Genomic DNA, 19,413 nt, shown 5'->3' on the forward strand with positions numbered 1-19,413 from the left:
TCTCTCTTCTTTTTCACCTTCAGCCTCAGGCAAACATTAACCTGCTTTCTGTCTCTATAAATTTTACTTTTCTCAATATTTCATATAACTAGAATCATATAATATTTGATCTTTTGCATTTGGCTTTTTTTTTTCCACTGAACATAATGTTTTTGGAGTTCTTCCATGTTATAGCATGTATCTATACTTCATGGTGTTTTTTGCGAAATACTGTTTTCTTGTATAGATTTACCATTTCTTATTTTTTTAGTCACCAGTTGATGGACATTTGTATTATTACTAGTTTTTTACTGTTATGAATAATATTGCTATGAATACTTGCATTCAAATCTTTGTGCATGTATTTTCGTTTCTCTTAGTTAGAACTAGATGAGTGTTTTTGCTGAGTTAAGTAGGAACTTTATGTTTAACTTTTAAAGAAACCATGGAACTGAAGTTCGAATAATATTTTCATCTTACAGTTTCCATTTTTCTTTTTATTTGCCTATTTTATTTCATGAGCCTGTGAACTACATAAGACTATATTAAAGTCACTGCTTAATTATCTGATGTTTTTGCCGTGCTTGTTCTGAGAGAGAAGGTAAGAAGGCAAGAGTTGATCTGACATTGATCACAAGTTTTTTGTTAAACATGATCACATTTACATTTTTGCATCTTCGGACCTGAAGATATACCAATTTTTATCCAAACTCATGCTCTCACCGGTTTTCTCCTGTATGAAAACACAAAGTCCCAGATGGAAGCTGAAACAGAAAACTGTAAGCCAAAAGAACTCTTTTTTAGAAGGTGATAAACTGGTTAAGAGAATGTCAGTGTTTCTGCCATAATCTTATCAGTTAGGGAAGTTTTGCCAGCATGATATGTAATTTATGAACTTACTTCATAGAATCCAAGTTTAAAGATAATCTTGGTATCTGTCCCTTTTAAAGTGTTGCAGTTAATCCTTATTAGCTTTTCACAGCCAGTATTCTATAAAAGTGTCTAAATTTTTACATATGAAACTGGGTGATCCTTGTGTGTGTGTGTGTGTGTGTGTGTTGTTGTGAACCTTTTCAGCTGTTGTTTTTCATGCTGGCTTTCCTTCTCCCAGCTGTTCATTTATGACTGTTACTTTATTCTGTTTCCTCAAAACCACTTTCAGAGAACTGATAGATATAATTGTTCTTTCTGAGCTCATTAGCATTAGAGGTACTAGTTAAGAACTGGATAGACAGGTAGAATTACCTGTTGACGGTTTTGGTTGGTGATGGTTTTTGGCTGATAATTGAGCCCTAGTGTCCTGTCAGGCAATTGCTCGTGATTGGACCTGTTCTTGTTGTTTCTGCCTTGGAATTTTCTGGTATATTAATAGTAGAAGGGATCTGAGATGAAAGAAATCAGAATTAGAATTTTTTTGTTTTTTTTTTTTGTTTTAGTGTTGGCTTTTCTTGCCTGAAATACAAACAGTAAATGTTCTTTGTCTCATAGTCTGTCAAACTGTTCTGAAGAACAGGGTACTTGCCTGTGTGCCAGTTTTGAAGATATCCTATTAAGCAATTTTTTTTTTGCAACTTCCAGAAAAATTTTGGCTGAGAACGCTGTACAGTAAATTTCTTCACATTTAGATCCTTCTCTATATTATCTTATAACTGCCATCCCTGTAGGCTCTTACCTCTTTAATTCTCCCAATTTGCAAAGTAATCTTGCCTCACTTTTCATTCTCCTACTTTATCCTGTTGTGTTGTCGTGTCCTCCATAGCCTATGTTCCCAGTCACACCCTCTCAGGACGTGTCACACATACCTCACTGCTTAGTTGAGGACTGACTGCCTACACTGACACATCTAAACTAACCGTTAAGAGACTTATTCTACCAGCATGGCCTCTCTCTAGTCACTTGGAGAAGAAGCTGGGCTGGAGACCGTCTTTACTAACCCCTTAGCTTACAGCCCCCTCTAGTGCTTTCATTTATTCTTCACATATTTATTGAGCATGTGATGAGGACTAGATACTTGGGGATGCCCCTGAGAGATTCATATACTTTAGGAGGTCCATTTTATCTCCCCATGTTGCAAGTAACTTGATCACAAGAGCTAAGAAAGAAAAGGCAGGCTGTGCTACAGGCCCAGGTGTTGACGACACCTGCTACCCTGAAACAGTTATTTGTTTGGTCAGCAGCACTGAGACATGATAGAGGATCCAGGCTATGCTGAGCTTTTAAGATGGGGATAGGGTGGGTAAAGGAGGGGAATATTTATATGCATCACGTATAATTTAACAGTCAGGCAGACACTCAGCTTTCTTTGGGTGTCTACTAAATGCTTGCCCTGGGCCAAGAGGTGTTTTGTATTCCTTTTTATGTCATTCTAGCAATGTTTGCCGACATCTGTGTTATTATTCACATTTTATATATGAGGAAACAGAAGCTCAGAAAGGCTAATTATTTTGCTCGAGCTCTCAGGGCAATGAATGGAACAAGTTTCTGCTTTTTAAACTATAATATTATATTCCTCCATAATTGTGATAAAGGGAATTCTATAACAACTGAGGTGTCAATTTTCAGCAGTTGGGTAAAGCAGACATCAGAGATTTGACACATTAATAAAGGCCTTATTGGAACAATAGAAAAAATCAACAAAATCAAAAGTGAGTTCTTTGAAAAGATCAGCAAAATTGAAAACATTTTAGCTAGACTGGCCAAGAAAAAAAGAGAGAAGACACAAATTACTAAATTAGGAATGAAAAAGGGAACATTACTCTTGATCTTACAGAAATAAAAAGGGTGATAGGGAAAGCTATGAACAATTGTGACGATAAATCATAGAACCTACATGAAATGGACAAATTCCTGGAAAGACACAAACTATGAAAAGTGACTCAAGAAGAAATAAATCTGAGTAAACCTGTAACAACTAAAGAAGTTGAGTTAGTAATCTAAAAACTTCCCTCTACAAAGATGGCTTCACTAGTGAATTCTAAAAAAAAACCATTTAAAGAAGAATTAACACTAATCCTTCACAAACTCTTCCAAAAAATAGAGGAGAAGGAACCATTTCCTAACTCTTTTTTAAAGCCATTATTATTTGGATACCAAAACCAGACAAAGACTAATCAAGAAAAGCAAAGTATAGATCAATATCCCTTATGAATATAGACAGAAAAAAGTCTTCAACAAAATACTAACAATCTGAATCCAGTAGCATATAAAAAGTTTTATACACCATAATCAACGGGGATTGGCTCCAGGAATGGTTCAACATATGAAAGTTAATCAGTGTCATACACCATATTAATAGAATAAAGGAAAAACAACCATATGATCATTTCAATAGATGAAGAAAAAGCATTATACAAAATCCAACACCCTTTCATGACAAAGCAACAACAACAATAAAAATGCCATTCAAGAAAGTAGGAGTGGAAGAGAGCTTCCTCAACCTGATATAGTGCATCTTTGAAGAACCCATAGCTAATATCATATTTAATGGTGAAAGACAGAAAACTTTCTCCCTAAGATCAGGAACAAGACAAAGATGCCTGCTCTTGCCACTGCTATTCAACATTGTACTGGAGATTCTAGCTAGGACAATTAGGCAAGGAAATGAAATAAAAGACATCCTAATTGGAAAGGAAGAAGGAAAACTATATCTGTAGATAACATGATCTCATATATAGAAAACCATGAAAAAATCCACCTAAAAGCCTATTACAGCTAATAAATTAATTCAGCAACTTTGCAGGATATAACATCAATATACAAATGTCAGCTGTATTTTAAGCAGAGAACAATTTGAAAGTGAAATTAAGCAAACAATACCATTTTACATTAGTATCAAAAAGAAAGAAATACTTTGGAATATATGTATTTAACCAAAGAGATGAAAGACCAGCATACTAAAACCTACAAAACATTATTGAAAGAAATTAAAGAAATGGCAAGACACCCGTGTTCTTGGATTGGAAGACTTAATATTGTTAAGATGGCAATACTCCCCAAATTGATCTACAGATTCAATACAATCCCTATAAAAATCTTACCATTTTTGGAGAAATGGGCAAAGTGATCCTAAAATTCATATGGAAATGCAAGACACCCAGAGTGTTCAAAAGAATCATGAAAAAGAAGAACAAATTTGTTCTCACACTTCCTGCTTTCAAAACTTATTACAAACCTACAGTAATCAATATAGTGTAGTACTGACATAAGGCCAGACATATAGATTGATTGAATAGAATTGACAGACCAGAAATTAACACATGCATCTTTGGTCAATTGATTTTCTGTAAGGGTGCCAATACAGTAAAATGGAGAAAGAATAGTGTTTTGAACAAATGGTGCTCAAACAACTGGATAACTGCATGTAAAAGAATGAATTTGGTCCCCAACCTCATACCATATACAAAAGTTAACTTAAAATTTATCAAAGATCCACATGTAAGAGCTAAAAGTATAAAACTCTTAGAAGAAAACATGGGTGTATATCTTTGTGAATTTTGATTAGGCAACAATTTCTTACATACACTTGACACCTAAATCACAAGCAACCAAAGAAAAAAATGGATAAATTGGACTCCATTAAAATTAAAAACTTTTGTATGTCTAAGGACACCATCATGAAAGTGAAAAGATAATCCACAGAATGGGTTGGGAAATTGCAAGTCATATATCTCTAATAAGGACATAATGTCCAGAATATATATTTTTTAAAAACTCTTACAACTCAATAATATAAAACACAACCTAATTAAAATTGGGTGAAAGATTTGAATAGACATTTCTCTACAGAAAATGACTAATAAGTATATGAAAAGATGCTCAATGTCATTAGTCACATTAGTCACTAAAGAAATGCAAATCAAACTCCCAGTGAGGTACCATTTACCCCCAGTGGGCTATCTATTGTAGAATTAGAAAGAAAATAACAAGTATTGGTAAATCTATATCTATATCTAGCTATCTATCATCTGTCTATCTCTATATCATAGAGAAAAAGAGAGAGCGAGAGCGAGAGCGAGAGCGAGAGCGAGAGCGAGAGCGAGAGCGAGAGCGAGAGAGAGAGAGAGAGAGAGAGAGAGAGAGAGAGAGAGGGAGGGAGAGAGAGAGAGGGTTTTATTATAGGAATTGGCTCACATGGTTGCAGAGGCCAAGTTCTGCCATCTACAAGACGGAAAACAAGGAAAGCTGGTGGTGTCATTCAGTTTGAATCTGAAAACCTGAGAACCGAGGGGGCCACTGGTGTAAGCCCTGGCATCTGAAGGCCTGAGAACTAGGAGGTCCAATGTCTAAGGGTAGAAGAAGGATGTTCCAATTCAAGAAGAGAGAGAATTCTGCCTTCCTCTGCCTTTCTGTTCTATTCAGGCCCCCACCAATTGGATGATTCCCACCCACACTGGTGAGGACAGATCTTTATGCAGTGTACCAAATCATCAGAAACATCCTCATAGATACACTTAGCAATAATGTTTTGCCAGCTATTTGGGCATCCCTTAACCCAGTCAAGACCACACATAAAGTTAACTATCACAGTAAGGATGTAGAGAAATTGGAACCCTCATATGTTGCTGGTGGGAATATAAATGGTACAACTGCTGTGGAAAAATTTTTCAGTGTTTCAAAGAGTTAAATATAGAGTTACCATAGGACCCAGAAATTCTACTCTTAGGTATATATATATATATATATATATATATATATATATATATATATATATATATATATATATATATATATAAAGGAAAACATATGTTGACACAAAAACTTGTGCACAAAAGTTCATAGTAGCATTTTTATAATAGCAAAAAAGTTAAAACAGTTCAAATAGTTATCAACTGATGAATGGATAAACAAAATGTGGTACGTCTGCACAATGAAATATTCAACAATAAAAGGAATGAAATACTGATACATGCTGCACCATGGATGAACCTTAAAAACATTATGGTAAGTGAAGGATGCTAGTCCCAAAAGGACACACATTGCATCATTCCACTCACATGAAATGTCCAGAATAGGCAAATCCATAGAGACAGAAAGTAGATTAGTGGTTTCCAGAAGCAGAGGAAAGGGGAGAATGAGGAGTGACTGTTCATTGATACAGTGTTTCTTTTGGGGGTTATGAAAATATCCTGGAATTAGGGAGTGTGCAACCTGTATCTATGCTAAAAACCAATGAACTGTAAACTCTAAAAGGGTGACTTGTATGGTGTGAATTATATCTCAGTTTAAAAAATGGCCTTAGGGCAGCTGGTTGGTTCAGGTGGTTAGAGCGCGGGCTCATAACACCAAGGTTGCCGGTTCAATCCCCACATGGGCCACAGAGCTATACCCTCCACAACTAGATTGAAGACAACTTGACTTAGAGCTGATGGGTCCTGGGAAAACACACTGTTTCCCAATTTTAAAAAAAATGTCTTTATTGGAAGATTCTTCTTCACAGGATAGCTTTATGTAAATAAAGAATATAAATCATATCTGTCAGGAGAATTTAGCCACATGACTATTCCTAGTTCCAAGGGTAGGGGCTGTGATTCCGGAACATGTAGCCTAGCTACAACTGTCACTGGGGGAAAGGGATGGTGGGTTTTTGTAGATAGCTAGCAACCCCCATCACAGTGGCTAAGCTGGAATTGAAACCTTAGATCTTGGTGTTCTGGTCCCATTTCTTTTTTACCACACCATCTGTTTCTCTAAGGAGACCGATTTCATAAGTGTCATCAGGCAAACTGCTGAATATAGGCACATTTTTGAAACTAAAATAAGATTTGTCTGCTAACAGTGGGACTGAGTAACCTTGGAAATGACTAAGCATTTATCCTTTTAATATGTAAAGATTTCCCTCGTTAGGAAAGTGTGCGTGAGTGTATAAATATAGGCACAATTTTTTAAAGGGAGAGAGGCAGTTCCAGAGATATTCCAGAGAACTAGGATTGTACAACCTCCCTTTGAGGTTGGTGGGCAGTGGCCTTCTGCATTTTTATGACCAAACATGTCATTCATCAGTCCTGACGGGCATCCACTGGTTTGGGTAAACTTGGCTGCATGTTACTGGCAGGGCACCATCTGTCGGGGAGTGTACCTCCCCATGTAGAGCCCGGGGCATTCAGGCATCTCAGGTATCCCCCTTCACTCTAAGTTCAAGTACGATAGGCTACTAGTTAGAGCTTGCCTAGTGCTCTCTTCCTTTCATTGCTACCAGGGGTTAGGAATTCTGCTTGCATTTAAAAAATGTTTAAGTTTGGGGCAGCCGGGTGGCTCAGTTGGTTAGAACGCATACTCTGAGCAACAGGATTGCCAGTTCAATTCCCATGTGGGCCAGTAAGCTGCGCCCTCCGCAACTAGATTGAAGACAATGAGCTGGGCCGCTGGTGGGCAGCCAGATGGCTCAGTTAGTTAGAATGCGTGCTGTTAACACAAGGTTGCCTGTTAGGCTCCCACATGGGATGGTGGACTGTGCCCCCTGCAACTAGATTGAAAAAAAAAAATCGGCGACTGGACTTGGAGCTGAGCTGTGTCCTCCACAACTAAGACTGAAGGACAACAACTTGACTTGGAGCTTATCGGTCCTGGAAAAAACATATTGTTTCCCAGAAAAAAACACATTGTTCCCCAATAAAGTTTTTTTAAAAATGTTTAAGTTTAAAAAATTTAAAGGATTATTACTATTTACTGATTAAGCCAGAAAGGATAAATTATAGTGAGGAACTTGTTGGAATAGATATACAGAAATAAATATAACTTGCAGGTACTTCTGCAAATTGGAATAGCTTGGGGACTGAAAACTCAAATGCTTGTAGGGAAGAGGCAGGTAATTTAAATGGATGAGAGTATGATTATTGGGAATTGTGGCAAAATGGAGCATAGAGGCCCTGCCTTAAGACATTAAACAATGACAGCATTACTAAGAAGAAACAAAAAAACACCCCCTATGTGGCCCAATTAAAACCTGTGTGGGGCTAAGTTTAGCCTGGAGGCCACCAGTTTATGGCAACCTCTGAACTCCATCATAATGTAGCAAAATGCAACAAGGGCTTTAAAATTTGTCATATATTATTACCAAAAGAGGCAATGCAAGAAGCAAAGAAATTAATTGGAACATAAAATGTTCTTAGCTCTTGTATTTAAAGAAAAGAAAAGGGAAACCATTCAAATGCCTAATAATTGGAGAATAATTAATCAAACTATGATATAACTATATAACTTTAAATCATAGAGATATATAGAAAGTGCCAGTGCATGGAAATGCACATATGTGAAAATTAAGTGGGAGGTAAAACACAAAGTTATAAATGTATCTAAGTTACAATACATGTTAACAAAGATTGGAAAAGAATTTAAGGCGATGGAAAGAGACGCTCATCAGATTTTTTCCTGAAAAGAAGCTTAAATTCACCATGAAGAAAAAGAAAATGAAGGTCACCTGTGTCAAGAACATCAGTAATATATCTTGTTGTCCTTTGGGTTAGGTCTAAGTAAGCACTATTGTGACTGTTTCAATAGGTTATGGCATTGTCCTGAAAGTGTTCATTTTTGCCTGAAAGAGATGACTTGCTTTCTGACTCTGTTGTACACTAATATTTTGTCCCTACCCCATAATTCGGTGTTTCTCTTTTTTCTGTTCACCCTCTGTTATAAACCAAGATCTAAGGAAAGTGATTCCAGTCTCAAACTTCTTGAGCGACACCCGCTTTCCATACCACTCATGAGTGGACACTGAGCCACGCCCCTGGGGGTGGTGTCAGAATGTTGCAGCTTTTTTGGCTTCTTCGGTATATGAGGAATGGCCCAGACTTTGGGGATACTTCAGGTCCTGGGGGTTCCAGAATGTGGGCTGGCACCCAGAGTGGAGCGTCCATGGTGGTTGCCATTCGGTGCTTGCGCTTGGCCCGTGCTGGGCCAGCAGCTCCTGGAATGTTTGGGGTAACAGGAATGCCCCTCCCCCTGTTGTTAAGCGTTGGTGTTCTCTCGCGGGCCCTTCTCACATAGCCCATAAAGCAAAGGCTGATTTTTCAGCAATCTGGAGATAAGAACTGACATTTCTTGTCTTTCTGGGCCTCAGGTGTGTGCAGCAGGGGTAGGGACTGTGGCTAGCTTGATTTTGTGCCCACCGTCTAATTTTAGCTTGGTTGGTAGCATTATGGAAGCTCAGGGTGATTTAAATGAGTTCAGATTTATCAATTCTTTTAAACAAATATAAAGATTACTTTCCGTGCAGATGCGAAGTCATGTTCTCTGGTGGACATGGATTGGTAATTGGTGCTGCCCTCAGATCTGTTTCTACTGAAATCGCACTTGTTGGCTGCTTCCTCTTCACTGAACTTTCTAGAAGTTGCTCCATAACACTGATTTTGCACAATAGCTCAGCAAACCTGTGAGTGTTTACCCAAGAGACTGGGTTTCTTTGTGCCTAGCAATCTAGGCTTAGATGCATCTGTTTCTTTTTCAGTTTTAGTTCAGACAGGACTGGTATTCTTATAAGGAACTTGGCTAGAGATCCTGGCTCTAATTGCAGGTTAGCTTGATCGACATAGATCAAAGTTCTTAGGGCTCTTTTTCTATTTCATTACCTCTGACTTAGCATTAGACTGATATATTCTGATTGCATCCTGTGGTCGTTTTGAGTTGGCACCCATGCTGTTCTGTTTGTGACATTCTTACTTTCTTTAGCGCCTGTTTGCCTGTGTCATTGCTCTGGTCCCAGTGCTTTGGTTCCTGAATTAAGAGGGGCATTTCTTTATCTCCTCTCTGCTAACATTATCTCTTGCTTGGAAGATTTTGATATCTAACTGGTTTCCTTAAATCCACTCTGGCCCCCTGCAATCCATTCTCCTTTTAGTAATCAGAGCTGCCTTTTGGAAATACGAATCTGGCCACCTCACCGTTTAGCAGGAAAGCTTTCTGTGACTTCCGGTTGCCTTCAGGCTGTACACCAGAACCTTCGCAGGCCTGCCCCTTCCATCTCAGCAGCCTCTCCCGCATCTCTCCCAGCTGTCTGGCTCCCACCACCTTGGCCTCTTGCAGCTCTTCACCTCTGCACCCTCCCACCACGTGTTGTCCTCTCTGGCTGCAAGGTTCAGCCCTCTCTCTTTTCCTCTTTCTTCTTCTTTGAGGCCAATCCTCACCCCTCAGCTAGGTCCATTTCCCCTACTGTCCAAGCTCCTGATGTCGCATACCTCCCCTTCTTAGCACTTACTCCTGTTTCAAGTTGATATTTATTTGTGTGATTCTTTGATTAAGGCCTGTCTTCTACACAGTCCACTAAGTTTCACGAGGGTGGGCTGTCTCTCTTTTGCTGGGAGAAGAGTGTCCCATGTCCAGCATCTAACACGTACTGTAGGTGCTTATTAAGTACTTGCCGAATGGCCGTGCTTTCGTCTTGCTTTACCCCCCACCCGAGCTTTTCCAGCTTTACAGGGCTTTGTCTTCGAGTGACCATACATGCAGCCATCGTTTTCTTTTTCTGTGAAAATCCGGGCCCTACTCCAAGGCCGTCCTTTCCTCTGAGGTATCCTTGCGGCCCTGGCCATTTCTCCAGGTTCTCCTTGGTGACTTCTAATGCTCTCTCTCATTCACGAGCCTCTGCTAACCACAACTCCAAGCTAAGAGCATGTGATACGCACAGTGTCAGTAACAGCAGCCATGAAAGAGACGAGGTTTTCAATGATGAGGTCTTGCATGACATTCTTTAGTGCCTCTTAGACAAGAACTAAATTCACTTGTCTCATTGCTGCCATTCGCTATCTCTTCTGCTATAATGAAGGAATTGCATTCATAAGAAATTTTACATGATCGAAAGTCATGAGAGAAAAGCAATTGTTTGACTAGAAAAAAAGTAGGGATTGGGCAGTATCAGACTCATAAGAAAGTTATTTTGCCTATAGAATTTTTTTCTGCTTAAGCTTTTTACAAAACTAGCTCTGCACATGTTAGTAAAGCCCATCACAGCGCAAAAAACTTAGTGTTTGACAACATATAGCATTTATTCTGGAATAATAGTCTTCATTTTCCATCATTGCCTACACTGTCATTCGCAAAGAACCTCTTACACCATCCTGTTTCTGTGATCACCCATTGTTATAATATATCAAACAGCAAGCCTCCAGAGCAGACCAGCCCTTACAAATAATAGCTTCTCTCATGCTAAGGGGCGGCTTTCACATCTGTATAATAATGGCATATATAAGGCTAATCAAATTCCCTAATTTATCCAGTTTGCTTAAAAAAAAAAAAAAGGCAAACAAACCTGAAGCCTGTAATTTTCTCAGATGTGGACAGCCTACATCAAACAATAACACCTGTGTTATAATGTTTTCCCCGGAATCAGGTGATGCAGGCCCAGTGTGTCAAAACAGAAACTGAATTCTACCGCCGCAGTCGCAGTGAGATAGTAAATGGAAAAGGGCACACCATGGGGGCACTGTATTGGCAGCTGAATGACATCTGGCAGGCTCCTTCCTGGGCCTCTCTAGGTAAGTGTTTCAGTGTTCTTTGTGGGTGTGACAGAAAGCAACTCCAGTGGGGAGAAGCACTGAGGAAACAGAGGCCAGGAGAGGAGGTTATCCAGCGGCTGGTCCATGAATTGCATCCCCCAACCGCCATCACCGTCTTTCCAGGAGCCTTAGAGGCAGCCTCGTTATGAGTTCTGTGCTGCGCCAAGTCGTAGAAGCAGGGGATAGGGTCATGCACGGAAACCTCGGCCATGTGTCTTATAATTATTGCTTCAAGTTGAATTTAATTCAGGGGACTTCCCAGGGCAAAAGGAGCATTTGCTTAAACTTCCCTTCTGTTTAGGAGAATTCAACCATGTGGAAGGCTGGCCCCGTAACATGTCACTTTCCCTGACTCCCCTTTAAGTCTGAGAGGCCATCTTTATTTTGTCCTTTTTATCTCTTGGGGGAAAGATAGTAGAGTCAGAAATCCAAGTTGAAAGGTTTCTTAGAGGAACCAGTTCAATTAGCAACACATGAAGCGACTGGCAGGGCACTTGTAGTGTGAATTATTCTATTTTGGTATGTTAAAAAATTTGAGTAATAATCTTTGACCTTCACCACAGGTGGTTTGAAGCAAAGTTCCGTTCATAATATAAACAAAATGTTTGGGTCAAAAATGAGGCAAGGCCATAAAAGTAAACAGGCCCTGTTGCTGGGGAGGCTCTTAAACTTGCTGTGGATGCAAAACGCTAGTCCACTCGCCACAGGCTTTGATGAGTTTCAGGTCCCCTCTTGAGGGGAATTGGATTCTTGATCAAGCTTCTCTGGTCAAACTCTATCAACACCAACCAGATAAAAGGTATTGAATGAGAGTCAGGGGCAGGCTGTGGGGAAACAGCCTTCTGGAACACGTAACACTGGACAAAGAGATATTATTCAGAGACACCTGGACACTGGCCCGAGTTTCTGTCTGTGGACAAGATTGTGGACTTCTGAGGCTGAGTTTGGGTCAAGAAATGGGAGAGCCCAATTTTTGTAAATCTTCTCTTAAATGACTATATGCAGATTATTTGAATGAGCTCTTCAGAGAGAGGGTGAGTAAACCCAAGTAAGAGTCTGATGGCAGAGCAAAAAGTCTGTCTTCTAAAGTCTAGCAAGACCATGCCTCCATGGGAGGGTCACCGTCTCCTTGTACCTGTTAGACACAATAGGCCCCAGGGCGAAGCTGTGACAAGTTATGCTCTATCTCCTCCTGCTCTGGGAAGTCACATAGCTTCTATTTAATTCTGCTTAAGTGGCCAAATAAATCTGGTGTTTATAGTGTGTGCAGGTGGGGGTGGGGGAGGTATGTGTCACCTCTTATCATCTGAAACAGGTGATACTTTAAAGGGATCAATAGCTCCTTGGAATCTTTAGATTCTTATATATACTTCTTTTTAAAAAATTAGCCTCATTTATAGTTATAATTTTGCAAATTCAAAAATCCACGGGGCAGTTTACTTGGCTCATAAACTTAAATTGTTACAGAGCTAATGGCAAAGCCAGAAATCACGTAGCATTTTAGCCTGTTATGCAGCGTGTTATGTTTATGTTGGAACCCAGACTCTGCCACTGATTAGTAACTAGGGTGTGTCTCAGTGAGATCTGCTTCCATTGCTGTTCTCTTGAGTATTCTGTTTGTGGCCTTGATCACTGGACCCACGCATTTGAAGACTTCCCCCTGTAACGGACATCACAGTGAGACTGTAAGTTACGTCAGGTCTGAGCCACCTTCTATTTATGAGAAAACTTTCCAAATATAAGTGCTAGTTCATTTTATAGACCTAAGAGGACAGGTCTCTCCCCGCCCCTCCCTTCATGGTTGATTTTTTTTTAAGGGGACATTCCAAGAGTTGGGATTGAAATGCTGTGAGTTGAAATTCTGAAAAACCTAAAGACATTAGTTCTATCTGAACTTCAAAACCACTCCACCTTAGCAACTTGCACTGTGAACTCTGGAATCAGTCTCTCTCTTCCTCTCGGAAGCTGTTTGGAAATGTGGTATTTTGCGGGCAAAGCTCTCCTCTCTAAGATAGAGGCATGCTGAAAGATTTGTTAGTTTGTGGGTTTAGCATACTAGAGAATGCCAGCAGGGCACAGAATTCTACAGATTCTCGACAGTAAAAAGAAGCATGGGTGCCTTGAGCTCTTGGAAACAGGATTTGATGTAAGAAAGTACCAGCTGGGAGTTAGGCCTGGGTCCCAACTACTACCTGCGGCATGTTTGACTTAACTACTTGAGTCTCGGCTTCCTCCTTTGAAAAGTGGGATGTTAATACCTGCCTTATCCAGATGCGCGGCTCTCAGGAGGTTAATGTCCAAACTGCTCAGAGCTCTTCACAAACATGGGTTCCCGTCCTGCTTGAGTCTCCCTCCCACAGTCAGCCCCTAGAATCATGACAAATCATACACGGCTGGCCCATGGGGGTGATGTGTCTTGACTGCTGGACCCTGTCCATCTCCTAACTTTCCTGACTACTTTTAGAGTACGGAGGAAAGTGGAAAATGCTTCATTATTTTGCTCGGCATTTCTTCGCTCCGCTGCTGCCTGTGGGTTTTGAGAATCAGAGTGTGTTTTTCATCTACGGGGTATCAGACCTTCGCTCAGACTGTAACGTGACTCTCACTGTAAGTTGCCTGGATTTTTGTCCTCTCTTTTGGTAGAGAGAATTTTAGATTATTTCTTTAGTTATTTGGTTCTACTTATTTTGGGAAAAAGAAAAGAGAAATTCATTTGCATTGGAATGTTTCTAGTGCCTGTAGTAGAACATGGGCTGTCCTTGGAGTCAGAAGACCTGTATTCAGGGCAAATCTTTGCCGTTTGTGCTGTGACCCAAAGCCCAGTGCCTTGGTGATTCAGCTCGCTCATCTGTAAAATGCTACCAGCCAATCTTCTGAAAGGGTTTCTATGGGTAGTGAATAAAGGAATTCGATGAAAAGGAATTATAAACTGTAAAGTATCGCTTAAATATAAGGTTATTTATAATCATGAAGGGCTGAAAATAGCGTAAACTTTATTTTAAAAATTGTTAAAAGTCATATGTTAAAGTGGAAACCAGTAAAATTATTCAGAATGTTTATGTAGAAAAATAAAGTTGTATGTAAAACGATGATAGGATAGGAGAGGGTGGAAACTCAAAGACGTCTTGGGTGGCTACAGTTCGGAGGACATTGAGAATAGGTCATGTATATGGAATAATTACAATGCATTGAGTACTAAATAAAATAGATTATTTTTTATTTAGTTCTTACAACAGCCTGTGAAGTTAGTGCTATTATTATTCTCATGTTACATATGAAGAAATGGAGACTTTGAGAAGCTGAGTAAGTTGGTTAGTTACATAACTAGTACTTGGTGGGGCTGAGGTTAAATCCCGGTTTTATAGTCTCTTAACCAGTCCTGCTATTCTGACTTTGATCAATTATTACTACTAGTATTCTCTCTCTGAAAAAAAAAACAAACAGTAACCAAGAACGTTTGTTTTTGTCCTGTCTTGTTTCTTGGCAGGTGAGAGTCCACATGTGGAGTTCCCTGGAGCCTTTGTGCTCTCGTGCCACCAAGCCTTTTGTGATGAAAGCTGGGGAGGCCGTTCTCCTCTACAAGGAGCCGGTGCCTGAACTGCTGAGGAGATGTGGGAATTGTACTCGGCAAAGCTGTGTGGTTTCCTTTTACCTGTCAACCGACAGCAAACTGTTGAGCTCAGCCAACTATCACTTCCTGTCCTCACTGAAGGAGGCCGTGGGGCTTCAAAAGGCACATATCACTGTACGTGCCAGTCGGCTGGGGTCACGGTGGCTTTGTGGAGCTAGCTGTCCTGCTTCTGGGCAGGCACATGGCTTCCTCCTCTTTGCAAAATTTCTCCTTGGAACTGAGTTTCCTCAAGGCCTGGGGAATTTTGGGCCCTGCCCACTGCAAGCAAAAACCAAAGGAGGTTTAATTTCTAATTCAGTGTTTGTCAAAGTTTTTGGTTCCTGGTATTCCTGCTCTTCCATCACCCCTCCCTTATGGGGCTGGTGCAGTGGAGGGAGAGTCAGCAGGGTCCGCATCACTGATCCCCCTCCACTAGGTTCCAGGTGGCAGAGTCCCTTCAGGCCTTTGCACAGCAGTAGCCAAAGCCTCCCTGGCAGCCTGAGGGCCGGCCAGGGCCAACCATGTAAATTACGTGCCTGGGACGGCTTTAGGGCCTTTAGCAGAACAGCTGGGCTGCTGGTTTGGGAATGTGACATCTAGCCTCAAGCCCCAATCTCTGACTCTCTGACAGCTGCCTAATATACTAAAGTTTCTTTTCTACTTCTACCAAAGTAGGTTTCCTTGTTTATAACTCAGAACTTGGAATGGTGATTATACAAGTGTATAAAGCTAAAATTATATGTAGTAAAATTTCCCTTTGAAACATTTTTTTTAAAAATTGGGGAACAGTGTGTTTTTCCAGGACGCATCAGCTCCAAGTCAAGAAGTTGCTTCAATCTAGTTGTGGAGGGCGCAACTCAGTGGCCTATGTGGGGATTGAACCGGCAACCTTGGTGTTATGAGCACTGCTCTCTAACCAACTGAGCTAACTGGCCACCCCCACTTTGAAATTCTTTATGTCACGCATACCGTATAATGTTAGACCTATGGTGTGGCACGTGTGTACACGTGAGGAGCCATGTTTCATGACAAACACAGAGCTCTAATGACCAGGCCACACTCAGTCCATACTCACACTACAAGAGGCTTGTAATCCCTCACCCCTAGGGCGCAGCTCCGCCTCACTCTGGGCGTGTGCTGCTCAACTAATTAATGACAAGGTTTAAACTACACTCTCCTTTGCTGGTATTGTGTGGGGTCCGCATATGTTGAAAGTGCTCATAATGTGACTTTAAGGTATTTATGCAGTAAAAGAGAGAAAGTTCTAACGCTCTAGAGCTTTTGTAAATGCCCGGCAGGCTGCTGTCTAGATTGCTGGATCTCTTCAGAGGACTAGGTGAGCACCATGGCTGTGCTCTCCGCAGCTGGCTCCAGATACTCGTATATCCTGAGAAAGTCATTAGACCGTCTTGCAGCTCTGCAAAAAGGTTCCTCTCTTGATGATACCTAGAGAAAAACTACAAAAGTCATAAAGCTTTGAGCTTCCTGTGAAATATTCTCTTTAATAGTAGAAGACTATGTATTTCTATAGTAGGCTTGAGACTACAATTCGGTAATTTCCCACAGCCATAAAAAAATTTCTGTGTATTTTTTAGGACCTGACACAGTCCATGGAATATATGACTTTGGCTGTGGCAGAACCAAAGCTGTAGGAAATGCACCCGTTGTTAGGGCCACATAAACATTCTGACAGGCATTGTATATAGAACAGAGAGTTCTTCCCCCATCCTTCACGTCTTTTATCTTTTTCTTTCAGGCCACCATCTCTCAGCAAGAGGACACATTTGTTTTTGATCTGGAAACCTCAGCGGTTGCTCCCTTTGTTTGGTTGGATGTAGGAAGCATCCCAGGAAGATTCAGTGATAATGGTTTCCTCATGACAGAGAAGACACGGGTTATATTATTTTATCCTTGGAAGCCCACCAGCAAGAGTGAATTGGAGCAATCTTTTCGTGTGACTTCCCTGACTGATATTTACTGAGGGAATCTAGGTTATACTTTCAGTGGACACTGGAACGAAGCATTTCTAAGGCACCGGCTGGAGCTGAAGACAACCAGAGACAAACTGAAGAAGCTGCAGACGTGGCTGCTGGCTGCCATGCATCTGATTCATCACTCCATGAAGAGTGTGGACAGTGTTTTTTCAGGGAAGGCTATGTACGCAGGGGATGTCCTCAGTGCGCCTGCGCCTAGCTCTTCAGCAGTCCGTGCCAGGACCGCGTTTTTAGCCCTTCCCCTCAGAGCTTTCGCACCACATGAGCCAGTTATATAACCCACGTGCCTCTCCCTACCCAGAAAAGGAAGCCCACACAGGTAGCCCACACAGGTAGGAACATGACCACAGGGCTTCCGATTTGGCTCAAATGAGCTTTCCAGTTCAAAGGAATAAGATTTAGACTCATTGACCCTGGCAGTCAAGCGGCATTTCCTTTATCTTGGGTTTAAATCATTTTGCTTATGTTGATTAATGAGTTATAAAATTGTTTTGTTATGCATTATCATGTTTATAAAATTACATTGATAATGAAGTGAAATGGGCAAAATGTTAATAGGTACCAATCTAGATAAAGGTGTGTGGTATTTTTTTTTTGTACTGCTTTTGCAACTTTCTGTAAGTTTGAAATTATATCAAAAATTAAAATTTGTACAAATTGCATTGACAACTTGATATCCCATCTGTGGCTTATTTAATCATTTTATAAACGTTCCCTTGTGCTCAGTACTGTGCTGGGCATTAATTTCCATTTAGCTGTTGCCAAGTTTTTATTCTACTTGATACACTGGAAGAGTTTGAAGAATCTAGACTAAGGTATTTGAGGGGTTTTCTCTGGGAAGAATCATGTAATTTGTTACAGAATTGACCAGCAATGAAAGTTTGGCTTTAAAATCAAGACATAGTAGATAATAGTTTTGGTTTTAAAGCTGAGATGTTTTAGGCATGGCTCAGTGTCTAAAAAGAAATAAATGAAGACAATCCAGGCCTCTCCATCTAAGAGTTTCTAAGTAACTAAGAGTTTCCTCATTTTATGTATTGAATTATTTCAATATATAGTATATAAAAGCCTATGAGAGTCTGGGACTTAGGGATGTAACTCAGAAGATTCTTACTTGATAATTGATAACTATATCATTTTCTTGTCACTGTTGAAAATCCTGTTTTGTCAGACTTGCTGGGGAATAGGAGGATACTCTTCTCCTTAAAACTAGACAATATTCTATGCCAGTCGCCCTGTGAGGTGGGCTTGGAAATTGTTGGGTCAGAATTTACATCCCAATTCTGCCTTACTAGTTCTGTAAACTTGATCAAGTTATTTAACTTCTATGTTCAGTTTTCTTGTGGTAAAATGGGAATAATTACACTTACCTTGCAAGTTGAAGGGCTCAGCCAAGTGCAGGCAATTAGTGAGGGCTCTGTAAATGGAGGCACCATCCCAGGGTGTGTCCTTGTCCCAGAGATGGCAAGGCCTGCAGCCATACTTACCCGGATCAGAATCTAAGCTCTGAGGTTTGTTGGCTGTGTGACCTTGGGCAACCACTTGACCTTCTGGACTTTACTTTTCTTATCTGTAAAATGGAGATAATAATCTCTAACCTTCAAAGATAGTTGTGAGGACTAAACAAATAGAGTGGAACAAAATAAATGCTATGTAAATGGTGGTTATATTTTTTTAACATTATAATCATTATCATCCAATTACTATATGAAGCAATAGTAAAAATGAGGCAAATAAAGACAAATGTCTTTAAAAAATTTTTCAGAGGAGAAAAAGATATCAGAAAAGAATGGATTTGAAAGGGAAAAATAATGAATGAACATAAATATATGCTGGCGACAATTTATAAAAGGAGAGAGATGTGCTATATACACATTATTTCTGTAAGAGAATAGTAACATTCAGAACATTCTCCCACAGTTCACGTGTGGTGCTGCAGTTAGTCATTTGTAACACTTTATTAGACTTATTTTGCTGCATGGAATTGAGTCTGATGTACTTACTCTTGGCTTTGGATTTCTGAGACGGCTTTTCTGTTATAGGCAGTTATGCAAACGCTAATAGAATGCAAAGATGCAGCAGCACCTTCCAGAGCTTGAGATGAAGAGAGGTCAGTTGACAGGATTACATCTTCCTATTTTAGAAGGAAGAGAACAATAAAAATGGTAATGGTCTCATTCACATTCCCTAAACTCTTCTGATTTTTTTTGCTCTTACTTTTCATTGTGAGAGGTTTTCAAACCATGGGAAGTCACTTGGAAAATAAATAGGAAGGTTTTGTCCTCTGTTGGAATGAAAGTGAACTAGAGTGCAGGAGTAATAAAGATATGTTTCCCAAGCGTTC

At 40.1% G+C, this 19,413-nt stretch overlaps 1 protein-coding gene across 2 annotated transcripts in view; it reads left to right on the forward strand.

Annotated features, from left to right (window-relative positions):
* The window catches only part of MANBA (mannosidase beta), a 105,233-nt gene extending 87,517 nt beyond the window's left edge, over positions 1-17,716 (forward strand). For both annotated transcript variants that reach the window (XM_019625888.1, XM_019625890.1), the window contains 4 exons: positions 11,300-11,444; positions 13,930-14,072; positions 14,953-15,210; positions 16,832-17,716. In XM_019625888.1, coding sequence (XP_019481433.1) covers positions 11,300-11,444; positions 13,930-14,072; positions 14,953-15,210; positions 16,832-17,056 — 771 coding nt within the window. In that variant the 3' untranslated portion in view covers positions 17,057-17,716. The remainder of the gene's footprint in view (positions 1-11,299; positions 11,445-13,929; positions 14,073-14,952; positions 15,211-16,831) is intronic.
* Positions 17,717-19,413: the final 1,697 nt, after the last annotated feature.

This window comes from Hipposideros armiger, unplaced genomic scaffold (assembly GCF_001890085.2).
Source record: "Hipposideros armiger isolate ML-2016 unplaced genomic scaffold, ASM189008v1 scaffold_641, whole genome shotgun sequence".
Classification (NCBI taxonomy): domain Eukaryota; kingdom Metazoa; phylum Chordata; class Mammalia; order Chiroptera; family Hipposideridae; genus Hipposideros; species Hipposideros armiger.